Genomic DNA, 27063 nt, shown 5'->3' with positions numbered 1-27063 from the left:
TTAGCCGTAGTGTATGTGTGAACGAGTGTGAATGGGTGTTTCCCAGTACTGGGTTGCAGCTGGAAAAGCATCCGCTGTGTAAAACTGTGCATGTATAACTGCTGTGAATATGTTGGCGGTTCATTCCGCTGTGGTGAATGAATGAATCAATTACCATTTTCAACAAATTATATACAAAATTATAAAGAATAAATAAAAAAACAACAAATGCAGAAATAAAACGGTTATAAAAACAATAACAGTAGTACACACATTCTAGTTAATATTTCCAATTAACTAATTTTTCTGTTACTATATAATATATAATTTTTTTTACTCAGAGAAAACAGGATTCTCATTTTTTTTTTAGTCCAGATATAAACGGCAATCCAGATCTCATGAGCCACTATTTAAAACCAGCGTTCAGATTTCTGATGCCACAATAATGCTGTCTGTCCATTAATGAAGCAATCAGGATGTGTGTGCGTGTGTGTCGAACTGAAACCCTCCTCTACAAACCGATAGTGTAAAACATAAGAAACACTCCCTCTCTCAGCATTTAATCATCCAGCAGCAGAAACAGCTCAACCACCAAACCAGAGCTCTCAGACCAGAGTCAATGCATGCAAGAGGACACAAGCCTCGCAAGAAGGTAAGAGATGCTCCCGACACACATCTGAACAGTCCTGCAGATCCACTACAAAACAAACTATGAGGATTTAGTCAAGTCAGTGTTTGTTTAGGAAGCACTTTAAAATACTAAGACGAACAAAGAAAACAGACATCTCATATGGTGCTAAAAGCCAAAGAAATGAGTGGAAATGAGTTTTAAGACTAGACTTAAGCACAGAGCTTGTAAACGTAGGTTCTGCAAACTAAAATAAACGGATGAGCACATCTATAGCTGAAGTCAGAATTAAAATTTCCTTGCTTCAATAAATATCACTTGATAAATACCTGAAAAAGAGTACATAGATCATAGGAGGGAGGGCTTATAATTCATTGATGAAGTTTACTATTGAATTAACAGAGAAAGGTATCCTTATGCTAGTCCATTTAGGGATATAAACACCAAGACTATCTTAAAACGTACTCTTAAAGTTAAACAGGCAGCCGGGTCGAGATAAAAATAAGTATAATCTTTTCAAAGACACTAATAGACTAGCTTTAATTACTGGATTAATCTGTTTTTCCAGTTTGAAGTCAACATCCCTAATAACAGCCAGGTCTTCACATTGAGATTTAGAACACATTCAATGGGACGAGTGGCTCAGGTGTACAGTACGTGCTGAAGCTGAAGGTGTGTTCGGTGGTTCGTTCACATAGCAGGAATGCATTATGGATGTGTGTAAACAGGTTGTGAATGGGTGGACACCTGTGGGCGGACTATTCAGAAGCCTTCAGGTGATAAAGTTAACATTCCTGCGAGACACTATTCTTTAAAAAAACACACACGAAAGCTCACAGCATCACGCGAACACTGCAGCAGAGTTCAGGAAACAGTGGCTTACTGATAGGGATGAACTACTGTTTTTGCATTGATGCTATTTAATGCATTGATAATAAAATTATACATACAAGATAACCACTGCTAAAATGTAAATGCCAAAATACAATAAAAGACAACTGAAGTATCAGAAACAGGCATAAAAACACAGTAAAGGAGACGCGGTGCAGTGATTTTTGCATTGATACTAATTTAATGCAATAATAATAGCGTTAACATAATTGATAACAAAATTGTAGGTACAAGATAGTCATTGCTAAAACGTGAAATTGAAATGAAAACTGAAAATACATTAAAAGACTACTACAGTATCATAAGCATGCTTAATAACACAGTAACTGATAGAGATGCACTAATAGGATTATAAACGTTTCAGTAAAAATATTCAGTAAATCAAAAGTTTTTTTGTGATTATTTAAATCTACAGTATAATTAGCTTCAACTAAACTTTACATAGATTACAATTATTGGTAAAATAAAAATTGAAAATAGATTAAAAAAAAGGACAACTAGTCTCTTAAACATGCTTAAAACACAGTAACAGAGATGTGGTGCAGTGACTTATTGATAGGGTTGAATTATTGTTTTTTGCATTGATTCTTTTGCATTTATACTAATTTAATGCAATAATAATAGTAAAAAATTATTAATATAATTGATAATAAAATTGTACATGCAAGATAATGATTGGCAAAATGTAAAAATTTAAAACTAAATAAAAAAAATACATTGAAAAAGACAACTAGAGTATCTTAAATATGCTCAAACACACACACAGTAACAGATGTAGGGATGCACTAATAGGATTTTATTTTATTTTTTGATCACGCTGTAAAAGGTTTCAGTAAATCTGCAGATTTTTTTTCGTGATAATTTTGTAGTAACTATTTTTGATGCATTAAAAATGGAAACTGAAATAGCAATAAAAGACAAATAGAGTGATAAACATGCATACAAACACAGTAAAGGAGACAGAAAAAAAGATGCACTACTGCTACTGTTTTTGCATGGATATTAATTTAATGCAATAATAATAGCGTTAACATAATTGATAAAAAAATTATGCATACAAGATAATCATTGCTAAAATGTGAAATTTAAATGAAAACTGAAAATACATTAAAAAACTACTAAACTACACATAAACATGCTTGATAACAGTAATGGAGAAATGGTGCAGTGACTTACTGATAGGGATGCACTAATAGGATTACATAATGACTATTGTAAAACGTTTTATGTACAGTATAATTTTATGTACATTATAATTTTATGTACAATATAATTAGTTTCAACAATTTTGATGCATTTGAAAGCATGAAAATTAAATTTCACATACAAGACAATAATTGGTGAAATGTGAAATAAAAAAAATTGAGAATAGATTAAACAAGACAACTAGAGTATTGCTTAAAACACACAGTCACGGAAGACGTGGTGCAGTGACTTACTGATAAAGATGAACTAATAGAATTTTGCTTATTTGTTTGATCACCCTGTAAAAGGTTTCAGTAAATCTGCAGTGTTTTATGGTAATTATGTAGTTTAATGTTTTGATGCATTAAAAATAAATGAAAGAATTAAATGAAAACTAAAAACACATAAAAAGACAACTAAAGCATGCTTAAGAACACTGTAACAGAGACGTGGTGCAGTGACTTACAGATATGGATGCTCTAATGTGAGGCCACACTGTAAAAAGTTTGAGTAAATCAGCAGTTTTTTTGTGATTTTTGTGATAATCTGATGTACAGATATTAAAATACGTATTGCTTCCTGCTAAAATAAACAGTTTTGATGTATTTAAAACTACATTTTTCAAAATATCTTCCTTTGTGTTCAACAAAAACATGGCTGTTTTGGTGCTGTCAAATATCAGCACTGTTTGATAAATATACTGGAGTATTTTCTGTTTTAATAACAACAGTTCTGAGAAATACACACAGCCATGCATACCTTAGTGAAAAACACACACAGGAGGTATTGTGACACGACCACTTCATTTCATTAAAAACAAAGCATGTTCTTATTTCATAATCCGTCTGCAATGAGGAAACGGCTCTTGCTTAATTTCACGGCCACTTCTGCCACTGAACATTTTAAAACCGTTTAATGCATCGATGTATTTTTTATGTAAAAAAGTTGCTTCATATTAAGCTGGCTTGTTAATAGATTTAATTTATAGGTTTATTTGATTATGAATAAAAGTATAACTCAGAATTTATACAGTGCGGAAAATAAGTATTAAACATGCACCATTTTACTCAGAAAACATACTTCTAAAGGTGTCGACGACTTGAAATATTCAGCAGATGTTGATAACAACCAAAGAAATGAATATATGAAATCAAATCTAATTAGTTTACAAAAGAAGTTCTGTAAAATAAAACGAAATGGCGCAGGGAAAGAGTGTTGAACACATGAAGAAAGGGAGGTGTATTTGTGCAGTGAAGGCCCAGACAGCAGCTGAAATCTCTCAGTAGTTCTTCAGCAAGCCTCTGCCCTTCATTGTAAATGAACATCAGCTGCTTCAGTCCAACATCTACATCAGCAGGAGGATGAAGATCAAACACACATTCTCTATTTTGACGGTCCATGTTCATAGCGCAAAACGCAGGCCGTTTTTAGCATTTTTGCTAATTTAAAGATGGGAAAATCCGCTTTGCACCGTGGCGCATGGTCTAAAAGGGTTGAGTTTATTTTCTTAATGAGTTATAGGTGTGTTTTGAGAATAAACCAATTAGAGTCTCATCTCCCATTCCCTTTAAGAGCCAGCTGCGTCACGCCATAAGCGCATTTTGACGTAAAGTAAGTTCACTTTCGCTTTTGCTCTCGTGGATTGGGAAACCTGACCGCACAGACCTCAATTTGCCTATAAATAATTAATTTAGTTTGTTAAGCGCAAAGATTTGTTTCAAAACTATTTTTAAATTCAGTTCTAATTTCCAGCAAACAAATAAATGATTAATAATAACAAAATGTGCTCAAAATGCTGAGTTATTTCCAAATACACCCGCCATGCCCCATATGGTCTAAAATATGACAGGTGGACAAATCTAAGCTTGTTTTTAATAAAACAAATATAAATATGGATATAATAAATAATACTGCTAATAATAATAACATTATACAAAAGCAAATTGAATGAACTGAAAAAGCCTCCCGAGATGAAGGCAGTATGACGGCAGTGGTTTTTAAACTCATATAGGCTAGAAATTAATATGTTTTGTAATATTTTAATTATTTATATTTATATCCTATATATATCCTTATTATATATATATATATATATATATATATATATATATATATATATATATATATATATATATATATATATATCCTTAATATATCATATCTTTTTCATATGTAAAGATATTTGCGTATTGCTCTACATCTTGTTTGTAGTTTGTAAGCCAGGCGCACTTTGCGCCAGACAATAGTCCGACTTTGTTTTGGTCTAAAGAACGGACTATTTACAGTTCCTCAAAATAGCAACGCGCCAAAACACGCCTGCTTTTTTAGACCAGAAGGCCTATGGGCGCACATTTGAGCGCAAATGCATTTGCTATTTAAACAGTGTGGCGCAACACTGGCACACGCAAATGACCCTTGCGCCGAGCTGAAAGTAGCAAAAGACTATTGCGCCACATTGCGCCGGGTGTATGATAGGGCCCATAGATACAAAACACAGCCGAGGAGACTCTCAGATGCTTTCATAGAAAGAAAATCAATCCGTAGAATGGCCCAGCCAATCACCTGAACTGAATCCAATAGAGAATACAGAATAAAGCTCAGATTTGATAGACGAGAGCCACAGAAGCATCAAGATTTACACACTCTGTTGACGTCTGTAAGAAACTCACACCTGAGCACTGCATGAGGCTTCCTTCTCCATATGAGAGGCGACTTTAATCTGCTGATTTATTAATTATACAATATATAATTATATAACTTAATATAGAGCAATATTTCCTCAGTGTACTCATCACTTTTCTTGACTGTTTCCACAGAGTATCAATGTCTACGGAAGCGCTGCTAACGGTTATGTCCAACATCACCAACACCACCGGCCCCCAGATGCCCGGTGAGGGGATCCGTATCCTGCAGATGATCCTGACCGTGCTCATCTTCACCGTGGGCATCTCTCTGAACGCTCTGGTGGTGTGGGCGCTGGGCGTCCGCGTTTGGTGCCGCCGCAGAAGCTCAATGGGTGAGACTCAGAGCGCAGACAGCTTCAGGATCTACGTGGTCAACCTTGCGCTTGCAGACTTGGTGCTACTACTGCGTACGCCGCTAATGCTTGCGTACTTGGCAAACAACTTCTCGTGGACCCTCGGGGAAGCCGTGTGCAGGCTGATTATTTATTTACGTTGTCTGGGATTGTACGCAAGCGCTTTTCTACTGTGTGCGGTAGCAGTGGAGAGATGTTTGTGTCTACTTAGACCTGTTTGGGCACGATTGAAGCGCCCTCGTTGGGTTGTACCGCTCGCTTGTGTTGCAATCTGGGTGCTAGCTGCAGCATTCGCATCTCCATATATCAAGTCGGCTATTATCGTTGACCTGAACAACCATAAAGCATGTATTGAATACAATAAGGAGGCAGGACAGGCTTTGATAGTGGTGGAAACGGTGTTCGGTTTCCTGCTGCCGCTGGTGATCTTTATGTCCTGTAATATTGCTGTGATCTTCTGCGCAAAAAAGGCTGAAAGTTCAATGTCGTCACCGACGTCTTCATCCGCATCGGCGTACACATCGCAGAGATTGACCCGACTTTACAGAGTTTTGTTTCTCACCATGCTGCTGTTTTTGACCTGCTGGGTGCCGTATTTTGTGTGCCGCTTTTTAAGGGCTCTTGCGCAAGAACGCGGATGGACGACGCTCAAAGAACAAGCCATAGGCGGCGCTTACGTGTCGCTGTTCCTGGTCTACTTTAAAAGCGCAGTCAATCCCATCCTCTACGTGTTTGCAGCTCGCGGACTCGGACGTACAGTCCGGGCGTCACTTCTATCAACCATCGAGAGAGTCTTCAACGAGGAGTTATCAGAGTCTTTACGAAGAAAATCCCTACGAAGGAGAGACTCTCAGTTTTAGAGGAGCATCAAGAGGCGAATTTCAATTACAAACAACTGTGGAACAATATTTTGGACAAACCAACCACAAACAATGAGACAAGCTGACTGCAGGAGTTAAACATATAAACATCTCCACTAGAGATGACTGACTGCTTGCATTTTTTCTATAATCATTCAATGAACACAAGAGCATTTCAGAAACTCATCTGGCATTGTTGTTTTTTCAATAATGGAACTGATTGTAAGGTATTATTATGTAGCATTTATTTGCATTATGGAGGGAAAAAAACTAAACAAAACAAAACAAAAAAAAACTGCGCTTTCCCTCCTTTGACTGAAGGCTTCGCTGCTATTGTGAGACTTAAAGCAAGCTAATAATTAATGTTTTTATATTTATATATACACACATACATAGACTCATGCATATTTAGAAAACTTTTATAATAGCGCATATTTCTACTGCATGAATATAGGATTATAATCTGCATATATATATATATATATATATATATATATATATATATATATATATATATATATATATATATATATATATATATATATATATATATATATAAGGGCTGCACAATATATTGTTTTAACATCATAATGGGCAAGTATGTAATAGTCGGATCGCTGGGATCTGCAAAGCAGTTATAATTCCAACGGACCAAACATTACAGTTGACAAAAGTGTTTCAAATTTTAACCTTTGGGTGAAAGTTTATTATTTGCATGAGTTTTCAAGAGAATTTGAAGCAAACGTGAGCCATTTGGGTACAATAAATTAAACGTTTCGGTAACTCTTTATAATAACTACACACTATTAATCATTCATTAAGCATTACCATCTAGTGAATTCATGATTTGTAAAGCATTAACTCCACATTAGTAAGCAGGTTATAACTGCAGCTACAAATGCTGTATTCTTAACTTATAAGCACTTTTATAATGTGCTTAATGTTTGTGTTTTCATACTTTGTCAATGATTTATTATTCAATACTAAAGTAAATATTGCATTATTTACAAACTATTTGTATTTAAGAGTAGTTGGTGGCTTTTAAAGAGTATTCAGAATGAGTTATAAAATGATTAATAAACTATTAAAATCAATGTTTATATATCTTAATATTCAAGCATATAGTAATAGATACTATATATGTTAATGAATGCTTTATTAACTCAACTTCATCCAGTTTTGTGATCTTAAAGTGAGGACTATTCATGCTTTATAAATCCCTAATAAACGACAATTAAAGACTCCGTATCAAATGAACAATAATCTTTGCAATCTTATCTAAAAGTAAAATTACTGTAAAGTTTTAACATCGCTGAATAACAGGAGTGCCTAAATACGACATAAAATTGGAAAAAAACAACAACAATATAATAATTTAACAAGATGCCATGCTTAACCTGTACAGTAATTTTTTTAAGATTTCAAAGAATTATTTTTCATTTGAAGTACAGTTTCATTTGTGTATCTTTAAACAAATAGGAATAAATAATGTTTATTTTGTCCTGTTCAGAATATAACTGAGCTTTTAATTATCATTTATAAGGGATTTATAAACCATGAATAGTCCTCACTTTAGATTAGGTCACAAAACTGGATTTAGTTGAGTTGATAAAGCATTAAACAACATACAAATTAATTTTAGTATATGCCTGAATACAAGATGTATAAATGTTAATTTTAATAGTTTATTATTAATTACTAACTCATTCTTAATGATCTTAAAAACAAACAACTATTCTTAAATAAATGGTTTGTAAATAATGTGATACTTAATTTAGTAATAAAAAATAGATCATTAACCCAGTATGAAAGTACAATTATTAAGGACATTATAAATGTGATTATGAGTTAAGATTGCAGCATATTTTGTAGCTGCAGTTATAAACTACTTACTAACGGTTATTAACGTAGAGTTAATGCTTTACAGATAATGAATTCACTATTTGCTAATGCTTAATACATGCTTCATATTGTGTAGCTATTATAAAGTGCTACCAACGTTTCTAGCTTAAAGATTAATTGAACATTATGTAATTATTTACTTAATTAAAATGATAGTGTTTTTATTATTATTATTATTATTATTATACAGTGATTACTTAATTTCTGCATCTGAAAACTGTTTGACTACCCAGAAAATGATATATTATTCTTTATTTGCATTGTCTGTTGTTTTTAACTTTGCCTCTTATTTTTATATGAGACTTTATGCAGATACACTCCCCTACAAAATCATCCCAATCGATCTAAAATTATGAAATCTTTGCAAGCTATTCAAGTCATCTGCTGAAATTGCATTTATATTACAATATATTGCATTGAATAAAAATATTGCAATTTTAGTTTTCTCCAATACGTGCAGCCCTAATATAATATAATTTAACATAATATAATAAAATATTCTACAATAAATATTTATATAATATAATATATTAAAATATAATAAAAGTTTATATAAATTTTTTTTAATATAATATAATAAAATATAATATAATAAAATTTTATATAATATAATATATTATAATATAATATATAGAACATAAAACCTTCACACACACACGTATGCAGTTTATAATCTCATATCCATGCATTACAAATATGCCCTATACTAAAAACATTCTAATTATCCAAATGATTTGCAAAACAGCTAAAACAAGCCACTCATCTGATACAAACCCAACATGAGTAAAACGTTTAACATATATAATCTGACAGAGCAATGAGATTAAGACTGATCTCAAACAGCTGCATTAACGCTTGCCATGACTGTAACCTCTTTTCTATAATAAATGAGCAGATATTGTGTGCATCAGCCGTGTCTGTGATGTTCAGTCCAGGGTTTAGTCATTGTGAGCTGCTTTTTCTGCATGATCCACCTGTTTATGTGCGAGCTCCAGAAACACCCTCACGTCCTCCAGAACTGGAGTCGGATGTAGAGCCTTCACCACTGCTGGAGGATTGGGGACGGTCTGCATCAGCTGCTCCTGAAAGGCCAACCACACTATAGTTTAGCAGATATAGGGGTGTCACTGCAGTCCCAGAAAAAGCTTTGAGTTACAATTGACTTTATATGTGAGTGTATTAATTAAGAGTGGTAATCCCAGAATACAGACGCTATTCTCTATGTACAAGTATTTTATATAGAGGTCTCAGCACGCCGACAGTTTTGCCTTACAGCAAGAAGGTCGCTGGTTCAAGTCCCAGCTGGGCCAGTTGGCATTTCTGTGTGTGTTTGCATGTTCTCCCCTAGGTAGTACTTAATTAATTGAATCAGGTATTAAACCACAGATAATCTATAAAACTTTTTATGTTCTCTAGAATTGTAACGAGTGCTTATTTGAGTTACTGTTGCCTTTCTATCAGCTGGAACCAGTCTGGCCATTCTCCTCTAACCTTTGGCCTCATCAACAAGTCATTTGCGCCCACAGAACTGCCGCTCACTGGATATTTCCTCTTTGTCGGAGCATTCTCTGTAAACCCTAGAGATGGTTGTGCGTGAAAATCCCAGTAGATCAGCAGTTTCTGAAATACTCAGAGCAGCCCGTCTGGCAGCAACAACCATGCCACGTTCAAAGTCTCTTAAATCCCCTTTCTTCCCCATTCTGATGCTCGCTCTGAACTGCAGCAGTTTTGACCATGTCTACATGCCTAAATGCAGTGAGCTGCTGCCATGTGACCGGCTGAGTAGACATTTGCGTTAAGCTGTTAAACAGGTATACCTAATAAAGTGGCCGGTGGGTGTATATATACGCATCATATTATCATATTTGTAACTCCAATAATTGGAAAGAAATAGATGGAAGTGGCCATTTTTTGCAATATTTGTCAATAAATGACATGGAGAGATGCAAATATGAGCTGCATGTCATGTATGTAATTTGCATATTTTTCATGCTTCAGATTTCTACATGAGAATCATTTGCGAAATAATTTCTAAGATTATTCAGGTGTTGAAACTGCATTTCCTGAGAAGTTTGAAACAAGTCTGTCAGAGTAACTCTCCTGTTCCAGATAAGCTGAAGGCAAGATTCTCAAGATGTCTTTAGTTCTCTATAAAGAGTAAATATTTCCGTGACGATGAGGTGTTAAAACCACCGTTGGTCAGAACAAAATAAAATGCTGTTGTCACCACTGTGAAAGCTGAGAATGAGGTCATGTTTGGCTGATTTATTAACCACACATTAAACAACAAAGAGGCGACGCAGTTGTGCAGTAGGTTTTGCTGTCGCCTCACAGCAGGAAGGTCGCTGGTTCGAGCCTCAGCTGTTTCTGTGTGGAGTTTGCATGTTCTCACTGCATGGGTTTCCTCCGGGTGCTCCGGCTTCCCCCACAGTCCAAAGACATGTGGTACAGGTGAATTGGGTAGCTTGTCCGGATTGGGTAGCTTGTCCATGAGTGTGAATGAGTGTGTATGGTTGTTTCCCAGAGATGGGATGCAGCTCGAAGGACATCCACTACGTAAAAACTTGCTGGATAAGTTGGCGGTTCATTCCGCTGTGGCGACCCCAGATTAATAAAGGGACTAAACCGAAAAGAAAATGAATTAATTAAAACAACGAAGATGTGTTTCAAATAAATAGTCAGTGGCATTTTACTGACTAACAGAGATGCTGTACCTTAAAAGACTTCGAGTGGTGAAGGTGAAATTTCCAGAGTTGATTAAATCAATACTGATATTACTCACTCATCGTAAGCAGATGAATAAAACAACACAGTTGCTCAGTATAGTATCTCTCAGTTCACTCAAAATAAAGAGCAACAGCCTATTTTTGGTATTAATAAGAATTTCAGTATTGAGGCAGCATTTGCATTGCCGACACATTTTGCTTGCAAATTATTATAGATATTCACATTAGATGTCACCTACCCTATTGTTGTCTATCAGAAGGAATCTGTCAATAGAGCCGGCGTTTTAGTACAGGGTAGCGCTCCTTTAAAATTAATGTGGAACCAAGGTGCAGTGGAGGACTGTGGCCATCCAGAGCCCGAGATATACACACATATACACATATATCTATGACAGGAAGTTTTCCCGGTGGTCAGTTTGCAAATATTGTTTTAAATTATGAAAATGATAATTTTACATCATATTTCAACATCGATGGATGAGTTAGCGCATGGGCAGTACATCTACATTTAGTCATTGTAAGACTTTTATCCAAAGCGACTTACAAATGACGACAAGGAAGCAATTTACACAACTATAAGAGCAACAGTGAATAAGTGCTGTAGGCAGGTTTCAGGTGTGTAAAGTGTAAAAAGCAAAACATTAGTATTTTTTATTTATTTAATTTTTCTGTAGTACAGTTAGCGGTGAAGCGAGAGAGGCAATTGCAGATTAGGAAGTGAAGTGGAGACTAAATAGTTGAGTTTTCAGTCGTTTCTTGAAGACAGCGAGTGACTCTGCCGTTCTGATGCAGTTAGGGAGTTCATTCCACCAACTGGGCAGATTGAATGTGAGAGTTCGGGAAAGTGATTTCTTCCCTCTTTGGGATGGAACCATGAGGCGACGTTCATTCACAGAACACAAGTTTCTGGAGGCACATACATCTGCAGAAGTGAGAGCAGATAAGAAGGAGCAAAGCCAGAAGTCTCTTTGTAGGCAAACATCAGAGCTTTGAATTTGATGCGAGCAGCAACTGGCAGCCAGTGCAAACGGATGAGCAGCGGAGTGATATGTGCTCTTTTAGGTTCATCAAAGACCACTCGTGCTGCTGCGTTCTGAAGCAGATGAAGAGGTTTGATAGAGTTAGCTGAAGCCCGGCTAGTAGATAGTGAGGGAGACAAAGAGTGTGTGTTTGTGTGCAGGGAGATGCATTATCTTTCCTCCCTGTTAAATTTGATCTAATCCATGTCCTTAAACACCTCCTTCTCCTGCTTTCACTTCTCATTCTAACAGAGGGAGTGATTCGTTTGTGAATGAATCTCTGTAATGAGCGATTCGTTCACTTAGCAGATACAAATTCTGGCAGCACAGCGTCTTGTTATCATATTTCTTTTTTTATTGTTTGCTTATTTTATTTAACATAAGCCGAGTGTTTAGTGTGAGTTATTGCAGCTTTGCCTGATGGTCAGTGCAGTAAAGAGACTGTATTAAAATATAGCCATGTACCTGTAGCGTCGGCTCATCGGCTGAGCGAGACTGTAATGCTGGCAGATGCAGGACTGTTTCTTCTGACAGTTGAAGAAACTGTAACAGAATCAGAATCAAACATTATTATTACACAACAGACAGAAGCTGAGATTAGTTGAGCATCATTATTAACTAGATTATTAAAGTTCGTCGAGACAAACTTTGAGGCTGGATTGAGAAAGCCTGGTTGGTAATAGTTTATTTTGTTTAAAACAGTTTGAAAAAGTACAGACAGACAGACAGACGGACGGACGGACGGACAGACAGACAGATAGATAGATAGATTAAAATAGTTTTAATAGATAGATTCAATGTTAAGTCAGGGACAGTCACTTGCAATGGAAGTCTATGGGACAGTTGCTAGGGTACAGTATCTGGTTGTTAGGATGCGGCTAGAAAGTTAAAAGGCCATCAGCGATTGGCTGCCTACTAGTGTTGAATGAGCTCAGCCATTAGTCTGTAGGACCTTCTGGTGCAGAGTTATGAGCTCACAAAGTTTGATCCAATGGTAAGTTGATGACAGTCTTTTGAATGGAAGTCTATGGGACAGTTTCTAGGGTCCCAAAAGTGGTTGCTTGGGCGTGGTCAGAAAGTTAAAAGCTCATCACTTATTAGCAGTTAGGTAGTCTGAGTTAAATGAGCCCAGCTAGAAGTTTGTGTGATAGTCTGACGCAGAGTTATGAGGTCACAAAGTTTGGTCCAATGTTAAGTCAATGGGGTTTTTTCGACAGTCCCGCGATGTTTTTCGGAAAACCAAAAGTCGGATCAATCGGAAAAGATATAGCACACCGAGTCAGACCCGTTTGGAGGTGTGGTGTGAGTTTGGTGGTCATAGCTCAAAAGCTCTAGGAGGAGATAGAGTTTGATTTTTAGCCCCAAAAGAAAAATAGGATTTCAGTAGTCTGTCTTGCTTTCACAAGCCAGCCTAATAATGAACTTAATTTAAGTAGCACCTTTAAAAGCAGCATCTAAATATCATTTACAAATACATGGTATAAACATATAGAGGTAAACGATACATACAAGGATGCATGCATAGTTTAATAAAATAATAAAATATATAAAAATTTTGAAAATAAATTTAAAAATAACAAAAACATTTATTTTTTTATATAATTTAGTTAACGTTAGTTAGTGCATTTACTAACATGAATAAACAATGAGCAATACTACATTACTGCATTTATCCTACGCTTTGCTTAACGATTGTATTTTCATTAACAAAGATGAATAAACACTGAACAACAGGTATTGTTCATTGTTTATGTTAAGAAATACCTTAAATAACAGGAACTTTGAGTCCCGTATTGTAGTGATACAAAAAAAACACACATAAAAACTACCTTAATCTTTTAAATACATAAATAAATCACTGTATGATACTTTAAGACAGCACGGAGGCTCAGTGTTTAGCACTGCACCTCACAGCAAGAAGGTGGCTGGTTCGAATTCCGGCCAGGGCAGCTGTTGTTTCTGTGTGGAGTTTGCATGTTCCCCCCGTGTTGGCGTGGGTTTCCTCTGGGTGCTCCGGTTTCCCCCACATAGGGGAACTATAGTGGAATTAATTAACTAAATTGGCCGTAGTGTATGAGTGCGTGTGTGTGAGTGAATGTGTATGGGTGTTTCCCAGTACTGGGTTGCAGCTGGAAGGGCATCCACTGTGTAAAACATATGCTTGAATAGTTGGCGGTTCATTTCACTGTGGCGACCCCGATGAATAAAGGGACTAAGTCTGAAAAAAAAAAAAGATGCTTAACCTCCTGTGCTTTTTCCTCTTCCTCCTCTATTCTGCTGCTCATTATCCTGCATTTCTCCTGCAGCCTCTCCATCTTCACCTCCATCTCCTCAAGAGTGCTGACAATCGAGCTCATGTTCTCCTAAACGAGTCCAAAACACACAACAGATTAATGAGGGGTTAGTTATGAACACTTATACCACAGGCCTGCTGAATGCTTGATTCTAATCTGATGGTCACTCTCAGCGTGATGCTATCATGTCAATATGGAGCAAAATCTCTGAGATATATTTCCAGTAGCTTGCTGAATCTCTAACACCAATGATTAAGGCAGTTCTGAAGGGGGTCCGATCCGGCACTAGTAAGGTGTACCTAATAAAGTGGCCGGTGAGTGTATATACTATGCTTATATATTACTACAATTTGTGAGGGCTGTCAAATTTAGGTAAAGATCATCAAAAATGTTGGCAACTTTATAAAAAGAGATAAAAAAATAATGCACATCTGAGGAGAAACACTACCTCAAGTGTGAGATATTTTCCAATTATTCATCAGCCTGTCATCAGGTGTTTCTTATGCAATCATCCTGAGTCATTGATCACCTCTAGAGCCTGGAGCGTCTTCTTTCCATGTTCAGACTTCTTACTCTCTGTGCTGAACTGACGCGACGCACTCATCATGTCTCCACGTTTCCTCGGAGGAACAGAAAGCTGCGCACACTTCGCCAGAAACCTGGGAAAACGTGAAAAAGCCGAGATGTACAGCACTGCGCAAAAATCTTAGGCCACTAGTATTTTCACCCACAAATTTTTTTTAAAGTGGGTTATTTCTAAATTTCTCTGTAGCATGTCAGTTTGAAATATCTATTCACAATGTTTTTGTCATTAATTGTAATTATAGAGTGAGATTCTGATTCGAGTCAGTGTGTCAATGTTGAGTTTTGGATAGTTGATCAGACACACAATTCAGAACACATGAGGTTTGTGTAGTCGCTGCAGAATTGAACCATAATATAGTAAATAGTTTATATCTGTGTTTTTCCACCATTTCAATTTTAGACGTTTAAAGCATTTTGACACAAAGCACCGTTCGTTATTAGAGGTGCAGTAGGTGATGGTCTTCAGAAGCATGTGCTGTTGTGCTGGTTGAAAGTCTCTTCACAGTCTAATAGTAATGATTAAAGTAAATGATCTAAATGTGTTTATTTGTATTTTTATATTTTGGATAAGGCATAAAAATAAAAAATGTTCATCCAATTAAATAAATCGGGCCGACATCTTTCATAATTGCGATAAGTAGCCCAAACTGTCCGTCAGCAAATGCAGATTTGAACAACTGCGCAGCCGTTTGTACGCAGCTCCGCCGACCGCTGTTTGTGCATAGACATGCTGCACGTTCACGAGAGAGAGAGAGAGAGAGAGCGCACGATCGCAACATGCTGAATCAAAACTTTTCAAAAACCTGAATCAATATTGGAGTTACCCTTGCACGCTGGAGAAAGGATGACACCATGGCTGAAGGATCTCTCTTAGACAGGTCATGTTCTGTTTTTAAACTGTTTTAGCTTCACGCAAAGCTGATGTAAAGTTAGATGTTGTTGATACAAATGGGTTATATCTTCACAGAGGTGTTGTTCAGCCACTAAAATCTTCCGGTGAAAGATTGATGAGACTATTTTCAGTTTCATAAGGGCCTTTTACAGCATCGATAATGTAGATTTTCATTAGTTTAACAACAAAACACAAGTGAATAGCGCTATTCCACTTAGTCTCTTCATGTATTGTTTACCATGCAACTCTTAATATTCACTCTGAAATAGCATGTCGGTTTGGCTTAATTCCTGCATGTCGCCGGACAGTCGCTATTAACACATGAGAGAGGGCTCTTTTGCTGTCATCATTAAGGTGCGCGTGCTCCTGTCTCAGGAGGTGTGGCTCTGGACGGCAGGGGAGGGACTGTGATTCAGAGATTTATGCTTAGCTTGTGGAAGATTCAATTCAATTCAGCTTTATTTGTATAGCGCTTTTACAATGTAGATTGTGTCAAAGCAGCTTCACATAAAGATCATCTACTGCACCTTTAATGTAGTTTTGTGAACGATTTATGCAACATTTTTTAGTTTCTGTAACTCAACATTGTTGAGACTCCCCAAAAAAACCTTCTTAATCAATCTAAATTAATGTTGTTTTTTTATTTCCCTAATAAAATCATCTGGTGTGCTCATATCACAAAATATATCAAAGAAAAACAAAATAAGGCACCGTCTGACTTCTCCAATATCGTGCAGCTCTATTAAAAACACATGCAAACGATAAACCTTCACTCTATAATAGTGACTCTACAAATCACACATGTTCTGTGGCTCTGATCAACTATTATTCAGACTCAGCATTGCATTTCTTGCAATGTGAATATTGCAGACACTGCCATATCGATGCTGAAACCACATATTGTGCAGCCCTAATATCTACATCATTGTCCTGTCACTGTGATTCTGTGGAAGCTTCTGTCTCATGAAAAATACCTTGCAAGTGAAAACAAACCTGGCAATAAAGCTCCTTCTTTCCTTCTAATAACGCAATGCATAATCACTGCCCATTAAAATGCAATTATGAAATACGTTGCATGCTTTATTCTGTATGTAAAGACACGCTATTTCACAGAAATTGAACTGAAGCTATGAATAAAGCATCATTATTTGTGGTATTTGCCTGTGATTTCATGTTAAACATTAGTATTTTCTACAAGTGGTTGTAATTCACTGAAAACTGCAAACAGCTGTCAATTAAGGCAGAATGATCATTTGTGATTTGAGTACTGCATGATGATCATTGATGCATAATTACAATGTAACGTACTTAGTTTGTAACAATTGTAGTAGGTTTTTTAGCTGTTTTTGTATTTGTTTCTGTATTTTCTTTGTTGCATTCATTGTTATTATTGTCATTTATTTATTTGTATATTGTGCATTTGTTTCATAACAATGTTGTTTTACGGTGCTGCTCTAAAAGGCTTTGAATTGCACCTCAGAGACATGTAAAATTGTTGTTTTTTTATTGAATTGAATATTTTGTGTAGCAAACAGTGCTCCATCTGAACACAGATTCACATCTCATTATAGAGACAGCTTCATAAAATATGGATAAAGGATGTTAAGAAAAAAAAACAGTCACTGACTTACACTGTATTTTTTGTTTCTACCATGAATGTCAATGCCTGAACATTCTTCAGAATATTTCCTTTGTGTTCAACAGAAGAAAGACACTCATAAACGTTTACCACCACTCAAATTAAGGCAAATTTCATTTCTGATTTGGAGTGTTCTGGCATTTTAAATTGAAAGTGTGGTTATGTTTGGCAAAACAAAGCTCTTACCGGTCTTTAATGATGTTGAGATGTTTCTGTGATTCCTCTTTCTCTTTGGTTTTCAGTGTGAGCACAGATCTGACACACAGGCAAGAAACACAACAATGTTAGTCGATATAGAAGAAAGAAGTCACTAATTGGTCTAATTTCACTCACAATTAATGCAAAATCATTGATTTAGATTTAGGAAATGTTCACAGTATGTCTGACAATATTTTGTCTTCTGGAGAAAGTCTGATTTGTTTTATTTCGGCTAGAATAAAAGCAGTTATTAATTTTTAAACACCCTTTTAAGGTCAATATTATTACCCCCTTTAAGCCCTTTTTTTTAATTATCTACAAAACAAACCATCGTTATACAATAACTTGCATAATTACCCTAACCTGCCTAATTACCCTAATTACCCTAGTGAAGCCTTTAAATGTCACTTTAAGCTGTATAGAAGTGTCTTGAAGTCTAATATTATGTACTGTCATCATGGCAAAGAGAAAATAAATCAGTTATTAGAGATGAGTTATTAACACTTTCACACACACACACACACTCATACACAACGGACAATTTAGTTATCAGTTCCCCTATAGCGCATGTGTTTGGACTGTGGCACCCGGTAGAAACCCACACCAACATGGGGAGAACATGCAAACTCCACACAGAAATGCTAACCGAGACTCGAACCAGCGATCTTCTTACTTTGAGGCCACAGTGCCACCGATGGCCAATCAAGGTATGAAAAATATCCCAATAATTAAAGAGGACAGAACTCACAGAATGGACATATCGAACATGTTCCTCAGGGCCAGTATGGAGGACTTGGTCAGCGGCTTCCAGTTTCTCTGATTTTTACTCTTTCCAACCATCGCTGAAGGAAATCAGGAGAGCAGGAGACAAAATAATGTTAATAATATATTAGACCATATATTAAGGTAAAATAATGTTAATATTAAGGTAAAATTTAAAGAGCTGGTCCAGAAAGTAATTTTTATAAGATACAAAGCAACGTGTGCTCATGCTTCACTTCATATTATCATATCAATATCATATTCCTGATCATTTTGATGCATCTTAAAATGTAAAAAGAAATTATTCAGCAAAAACAGGCCAATTGTGTCATAATATATTCATAAATAAAGATCGGTGACATTATGTACATTTCCTAATGTAAATTTTCATTCAAACACAGACCTGGTTAAAATGATTTAAGACCTACAACACAATATTTCAATAAATTTAAGACATTTTTTTTTTAATTAAGACATTTTTAGACTTTCAAAGTGGCTACAGATAAAAATCTAATGTTCATGTTTATGTAATGCTAGCAAAACGTTACATTTGGAGCAAGAAAATTAATTATTTATCCATATTTTTACCCATTTTTCATTTAAACAGACCTGTTTAAAATGATTCAAGACTTACAACACAATACTTCAGTGTATTTAGACTTTCGAATATGCCACAGATAAATAGCTTGTGTTCATGTTTATGTCAAGCTAAGCTTTACATTTGGAGCAAGAAAACAAATGATTCAATCAATATTTTTACTCATATTAGGTCAATTTTAGTTAAATTTACTTCATTTTAACAGCTCTAAAGAGCTGGTCCAGCATGTAATTTTAAGGCTTGGTTGTGTTTGTAAGATGCAAAGCAATGCATGCTCATGCTTCACTTGAAGGAAATCAGGTTATTTTTTCATATATCTTACTTTAATTATTTAAAATCAAGCAAGCTTACGAGCTGTGTGCGCGCGTGCGAGTCTGTGTTGCTTGCCATGTGCGTGCGCTAAGCGCGAGCCTACGCTGAGTGCGTGTGCACAGCCGAAAACAGTGAAGGCTTTTATAGTTGACGTGCTCGCCAGAAACACGAGCATTTCTCATGTTAAATTGCCAACTGTGCAGACAAATATGGCAAAATAGAAAAGGTTGGTCAGTTAAATTATGCTACTGTAAGTAATGTTTATTCAGCAATAATTCTCCAGTACAGATAGCAGACCCCTTAACGTCAGAGCTTATCCATACTTCAGTCTTTTATAATGTAGCACCGATACCAATAAGTACCGAGTTTTGGTACTAATCTCTAATCCTTGCAACAACATACCATTAACGCTAGACACTGTGCATGTCACAATCAATTTTAACAAATTAAAAACACTTACAGGTTGTGGCTCACAATGCACAGCTTCTGCTTGTTGGAGCTGCTCCTTTAAGGAGATTTAACCGAATCCAGCACTGAACTGGGAGAGATTCTGGAGGCTGACCTTTGTCAAATGCTAGCTATATATTTTATAATTCCCTGGAACTTAATTAAAATTAAACTGCAAGCACTTCTCTCTTTGTGTCGAGTCATTTGGAAGCTCAAATACAGAAACAGAAGAAGCTCTGTGGAAATAGCAGCGTTTCGACTGCATTTTAGCTTTCTCTGCTTTAACATTAGTGTCACTGGCCACGCCCCTTAGCTGCGCAGTGTGTGTGCGCGAGCGTGGTAAAAGACCTTTGTGATCTCACTGGCCCGGATGTTTTTTTTTTATGTCCCCAAAGTTTGTTTATTGTATGCTTTTTACTTAGCTAACTCTGTAAAAGCCAAGGTCTCGCTTTTCATTGACCTTTGAGCATTTTACATTCAGAGATGCTGTTTATGTTCACGAAGCTACATTACACATCAACTAAAGTTTACAATGAGATATCTTAGTGGACCACCCCTTTAAAAGGTGATTTTCTCAATATTTAGATGTTTCTGCAAAGTCAAACTCCAGATAATGTCAACAATGTTACTATCCTGACAAACCATACATCAATGAAGAAGATAATAAGCTCATTTACTATTTGATTTGCTTCAAATGACGGCAGATATATGCAATGAAAAAGGGAAAAAATTAAAAAGAGTCAAAATTATACATTTTTCTTTCATGCCAGAAATCATTGGCATATTAAATAAAGATCGTTGACATTTTATAAATTTGCTAATGTAAATTTTCATTCAAACACAGACCTGTTTTAAATGATTTAAGACCTACAACACAATATTTCAGTATAATATTATATAATATTTCAATATAAAGGCAATAAATAGAACTTGTTTGTCACTATAAAAGTAAAATTACTGAGCCTACACACAGGAGTCGGAGAAAAACGCTAATTTTAGAAGAAAATATCAAATGGCTTTTAGAGGTATTTGCATCTGAACTCTTTGAAGCAAACTATTCGCCTTTATTTGTACCCATTTTAGGTCAATGTTAGTTCAAATAACTTAATTTAAGCAGCTTTAAAGGTGATTTTCTCAATATTTAATTTTTTTTTTGCAATGTCAGATTCCAGATAAAGTATACAGATTTACTATCCTGGCAAAACATACATCAATGATGAAGAAAAAGCTTACTTACTCTTTGATCTGGTTTAAATGATGGCATTTATATGCAAGCAAACAGATTTTTGGCAAGATATTCGGTGACTAACATGTAAAAACAACCCATGTGTTCATAACAAGAGTGTGTTTGGTCTGTTTGTTGTCTTTTAAACTTTGTAGATCACCATCTTCATGAAACAAGCTTCTTCTATTTATCACTGATCAAATAAATAGGATGTGTCACTAAATGACTACGTGCATTTTCAACAAAAAGAGGAAACATGGTCAAATGTAGCCCTCTGATTTGAAATGCTTTTTTTTGTAACAGGAAAACCAGCAAGTTGGCAAATGCATTTCAGAAAAGCTTACGCAACAAGTCTGCCGAAGCATTCAAGTACAAACATCTCCAACCATTTCTCAACTCACCGCTGCTCTTCTGAGACAGATGAGGATGTGGGCCTTCAGCACGGCTGATGGACTTCTGAAAGAAAAGTAATTGCACAAGATTATAATGCAGATTTCATTAATATATAACGTCAAACTCAAGTAAAAGAGCTGAATGCAAGACTTAAAGTTCACACAGGCCATTGGAAAACTTTGTGACACTTACATGCATGATAATTACCGCAACGTTCCTTATGTGTGTTTTCTTTATTACTTGTTATTGTTTCTCTCACTCAATGAGTCTCAAATGTGAAGGGGGAGGGATGTAATAATAACAACATCAAATAAATCAATAAATAATAATACATTCCATTACATACACATTCAATTGATCATAAAAATGATTTTCTAGAACAGCAATCTCTCCTTTTTACAGACACACAATCAAAAGTGTACATAAAGTGTATTTTAAATAAATAAATATGTGTATAAAAATTATGCTTTATGACATATAGTGCAGACTATGCGTTGGAAAGACTTTTTAAGAGCTTTTTTAAGACTGTTATGAATTAAATTTCAGACTTAGACAGGGATAAATCCTAAGGGTTTTTTTTTTCTAACAGGCCAGTGGAAATAATTTTTACCCGCCCCTAGGAGACTTTTACTTTTAAAAAATCTGATTTACTTATTTCTGAAATAATCAATAATATCCAGCTGCAGACCCGCAGAACCACACACGTTTTAGGCACACACAATCTAGGACACACAATCTAGGCAAACCATATATGGTTATGACTGATGTTAAAGTTATAACGCCTTTTTGGACATCGTCATTGATATATTTTGATATATTTGATTAATAAATATTGTACACAATAAACAATAGTGTTTACTTTACTTTATTTCACAAATATTGCGATTGAGACGGCCGAATGGGGAGGATTGTTTCCGATCGCCATTCAATATAATAGAGTGAACAGTTTTTAATCAGTCATTATAGCTGATCAGTCATTATTATCTGACAATAATATGGCAGATACTCGTTTGCTGGCTTTGCTGAATGATCTCATTTGGGCAGGTTTAATTTATATAATGGATTAATTTATGATGAAGGAAATAATAGCAAGTTAAGATAGGCAATAATACATTATATGTCATAAAAATATTTTTATATGTAACAAATGTATAACACTATATTAATATTTTACTCAAGCGGTGTTTATTAGCTTAATTTTCCAATAACCTTTTAATTAATGATTTCCCACATTTAATACTCTTAATAAAACTATTAATAAAATATTAACTATTAATAAAAAAAATCATAAGTGTATACACACACACACACATATATATATATATATATATATATATATATATATATATATATATATATATATATACATATATATATATATATATATATATATATATATATATATATATATATACATATATATATATATATATATATATATATATATATATATATATATATATATATATATATATATAACAGCTTTAACAGTGACAGTTTAGTAAAAGATAGTAGTTTATATATAAACTTATAATTATAATCAGTTAAGATAATCAGTTTATAACTATATTGTTTAAATGGTTAACTATAGTAGGCTAATTTATTTTAAAGTGACATTATTGTTTGCTTTTTATATTTTACAACAACGTGATTGTAACGAAGTATGATAATATTAAGAGCTTGAATTAGTTAATTACACTTAATCCATCAATTAGACGGTCTATTATGTTATCTTTGTGTATATGGACACATGAATAAAGTCATAAGTGTCTTTAACCAATTATTTTTATTGCCATAATTTAAGTTCAGAAACTGCAGAGACTTTAAAATGATCGTTACGATATAATAATAAAATTGACTGAAATGGGAAACCATATTTGTGAAATTCAATAGGTAGCGATAATGCTAAAGAGTTAGTTACCATTTATGGTTTGCCTAGATTGTGTGTCCTAGATTGTGTGTGCCTCAAACGTGTGTGGTTCTGCGGGCCTGCAGCTAGATATATCTCGAAATAATAGCTCAAACCAAGCAAACTCTACTTGTGTTCATAGACTTTTTCCTGCAAGTTTAAAACTATAATAAACTAAACGTAACAGTCAGTCCAGGTATATATAGATACAGGCTATCAATACATAGAGAACATTTAAACAAATCTTATTTTAAGGAAGATAATTGAACAATAATGATAAACAGAGTTAATAAATAGAACTTGTCACTGGCTGTGATTGGATGGATGTTGTCCAAATTGGGTGCTTTACATGAGCATAGGAAAATTAAGACCTGTATAAAAGATTTAAGACCCAAAACACAGTTTGTTCAGTGAATTTAAGACTTTCTAAGACCTCGCGGACACCCTGTAAATAACTCATGTTTTACATTTATGTAATGCCAGGATCAAGACAAAAAAAGTGTTTCAAATAGCAGAAAGAAAATGATTTATTCAGTCTTTGTGTTTCCCTCTTTTAGACTATGGGGATACTATTATATGCATGCCTTCCTTAAAGTGCTTTCTAAAACTACTAAGATTTTCTATCTGTCTGTCTGTCTATCTATCTATCTATCTATCTATCTATCTATATATCTATCTATCTATCTATCTATCTATCTATCTATCTATCTATCTATCTATCTATCTATCTATCTATCTATCTATCTATCTATCTATCTATCCATCCATCATCTATGCTTGTTCATGTATCCACCATTGTACTTCAACTGTACTCGTTACATAAACGCACTAAATCGCACTTCAGCGATGTTCATTTGAGAGCGCACAAGAAAATCTGTGCTTGAGCAGCTATTTGAGGTGGCATGCAAGACGTTTTGTGCACAAACAGTAGAAATCAGCGCAGAGGCATGCTTGTATTACATAAATGTGATCTTGACTTGTAATACTGCGCTCACAACATTTCTCCATTTGTATTTGAAATAACGCAATAGGTGGTTGGTAGATTTGTGTAAAAGGTCTGCCATCACAGCTGGAAAACATATATATATATATATAAATGCTTGTTCAAGTACCCACTATTGTTTGTTGTTCGATAACGCAGGCTAGTCAAGTTTGTCTTTTGCAGTTTGTTGTCTGCATTATGTCTAATACACTTCCCATAGGAGTTTGTAAGAGGGAAATAAATGCAGTAAAATAAAGTGTATTGTGTTCCTCTGTGTCTTACTTGGCGTGTTTTGTGTGCTTTTCTCTCCGCAGCTCCTCTGGGGCCCCGTGTGGAGGCCCTTCCAGACCCTCGCGCTGGCTTCATCTTTAAAACTGCGCACACACATACACACACACACAAACAAACAAACAATTAAGTGTGTTTATACATTTGATTAACATTGATATAAAAAATTATATATAAAAAAGGCTGATAGCCTCAGATTGAATTAGTCTAAAGTTAAAAAACCTATGTACCATTATTGATAATAAATTACATTTTAGTGAGAATACTGAAAGGCCAGGCCAAGGGAGACTTTATTGCCTACGGAAATGATCTAAGTTTAATATTGATAGGACTCTGATGGTTGCTTTCATAAGGCTTATGTAGAATAAATTTGAACCTTTTCACAGATTTGTTGGTTTGCTTCTTTAAAGGTAAAAAGGAAAAACTCACTGTGTGCGGTTTTAAACACCTACAGCAAAGAATTAGAGACGAAAGTGCCAGGATTATTCAATTTGTATGAAATTAAGGTGTTAAAGAAAGCAGATTAGAATACGTCTGTCAAATCTCATCCTCTTTTTGACTGATTTCAACCCCGTCCCTCAGGATCTCAGTATTCAGACTCTTTGACAATGCACAATACATTTAGTTTTTCATTTGTTACTTGCTGTTGACTTGCTGAATTTTAATAGGAAGAGGCGAGAGGAGTTTAGAACTATATATGTTGTGTGATCTTTGTGTGTGGTATAGCTGGTGTAAATATATTAATGTTATGCTGCAGAACAAAACACCCTAAAAAGGTAAATTAAAGTTACACTAACAGATCAGGCTGTATCATCATGAAGTAAAAACAAACCAATAACATCAATTAGAAACAGCACAGAATCACAAACAGGTCTCCTGACATTTTATCCCACCCATCAGATTATGCTACCAAGACTGCATTTAAATGGTTCTGATGTTGGGTTTTTTTGGATTAGGGCGATGTTACAGCTTCATATCACACATTTACATATTAAAAATATTAAAATTTACACTGGTAGCAAAATCTGACGGGAGCACACTGCGTCATCAACATGTGCTGCCTACTTTTTGAATGGGAGGTAAGACGGCTGGTTATCAGTTGGACACGATCGATAACATTGAATTAGTGGGCATTTTACCAAAAAGTACTGTTCAGTATCATAATGTTTGAATATAATAAACAATAAAAGATGAAAACGTTAATGTTGTAATATGTCTGCGGACTAAAACACAGCTAAACGCGTCTTCACAGGTTTGTTTATGATCTTGTCTCATGGCGTCGATCGCGTTCAGAGATGAAACAGCAGCTTTTTCTCACTTATACATTTAGACTTGCATGTATATAAGGATAAAACGAAGACTTGGTGAATGCTGTGCGCTTAAACCAAACTAACCTCAGTAATGAATGCAGTGTAAACTCAGCTCTTCCTCATCCGCCAGACCAGTGTCTCCTCCTCAATACTCCCGCCACAGGACTCAAAGCGGGAACTGCAGTGCGCATGCGCGTGTACTCGGGGGCAAGGTAAGCTATCGCTCAGGGCTCCAGGAAATATGAGGGCCCCCAAATAGAGGTATACTATATGATACCCAATAATTACATATAACAGTGTTTTCTATACAAATTGTTGACTTTACAGATAGAAAATGCTCAAACTAATTTTGAGAGGTATATGGGAATATAAAGGAAAACAACTTTTGCAAAAGATTCTTAAGGTTAGTTTACTAATGTCTCCTTTAATTATTTTATTTAATTTATATCCCAAGGAGATCAAGTAAAAAAAAAAAGACGAGATAATATTTATGAATATATGTCTGCAAACGAAACGACTTATTTAAGAAAAGTATATGTGCACCAAATATTCAATAGTATCTGGATGCAGCCTTTATGATGCAAGCTGAGACTGCATCACTCAGCGTTGCAATGTCAGACACAATGGAGCTAGTGACGTCACTGTGACAGGTAGGGTTAGGGGTGGAGTTAGGTGAGCCCATTAAAAAGCATTGGATGCAACCCAGATTGCACTGCACCAGGTCTGCAGCCAGACCCCTCTCCAAATATTTTTTAAATATATTTTTCAATAATTTTTAAAATAAATTTGGCTTAAAGAGATGGTAGTAAACATGTCAATGGGAAAGAATAACATATATTAAAAAATAAATAAATATATAAAAAAATAAATACATAATTTTTATACAGTTTGGGGAGCTTTTATGTTGTTTTAAAAGGTGGTAAAAATGTTTTACTAGATGATTAGTAAAAGACGGGATATTATACTGAGAAGCCCTTTGTTTTGTTTGTTTATTTGTTGGTT

At 35.1% G+C, this 27063-nt stretch overlaps 2 protein-coding genes across 2 annotated transcripts; one reads left to right on the top strand and one right to left on the bottom strand.

The window, feature by feature from the left end:
* The first annotated feature begins 533 nt into the window (after positions 1-533).
* On the top strand, positions 534-6940 carry LOC101885604 (C3a anaphylatoxin chemotactic receptor). The gene is made up of 2 exons (XM_005168015.6): positions 534-631; positions 5500-6940. Exons 1-2 carry the CDS (start codon positions 603-605, stop codon positions 6578-6580), a joined length of 1110 nt encoding a protein of 369 aa, XP_005168072.1. The 5' UTR covers positions 534-602; the 3' UTR covers positions 6581-6940.
* A 2447-nt stretch (positions 6941-9387) lies between these two features.
* On the bottom strand, positions 9388-26279 carry cenpq (centromere protein Q). The gene is made up of 9 exons (NM_001328008.1): positions 26146-26279; positions 24746-24837; positions 21581-21635; positions 18584-18677; positions 17824-17892; positions 15051-15180; positions 14471-14590; positions 12693-12770; positions 9388-9564 (listed from the first exon to the last, which is right to left on the bottom strand). The coding sequence occupies exons 2-9, from the start codon at positions 24827-24829 to the stop codon at positions 9421-9423; spliced, it is 774 nt and encodes a 257-aa protein (NP_001314937.1). The 5' UTR covers positions 24830-24837; positions 26146-26279; the 3' UTR covers positions 9388-9420.
* Positions 26280-27063: the final 784 nt, after the last annotated feature.

The sequence above is a fragment of the Danio rerio genome, chromosome 1 (assembly GCF_049306965.1).
Source record: "Danio rerio strain Tuebingen ecotype United States chromosome 1, GRCz12tu, whole genome shotgun sequence".
Lineage (NCBI taxonomy): Eukaryota > Metazoa > Chordata > Actinopteri > Cypriniformes > Danionidae > Danio > Danio rerio.
The sequence above is the reverse complement of the archived record's forward strand: the minus strand, read 5'-3'. Positions and strand labels throughout refer to the sequence as shown.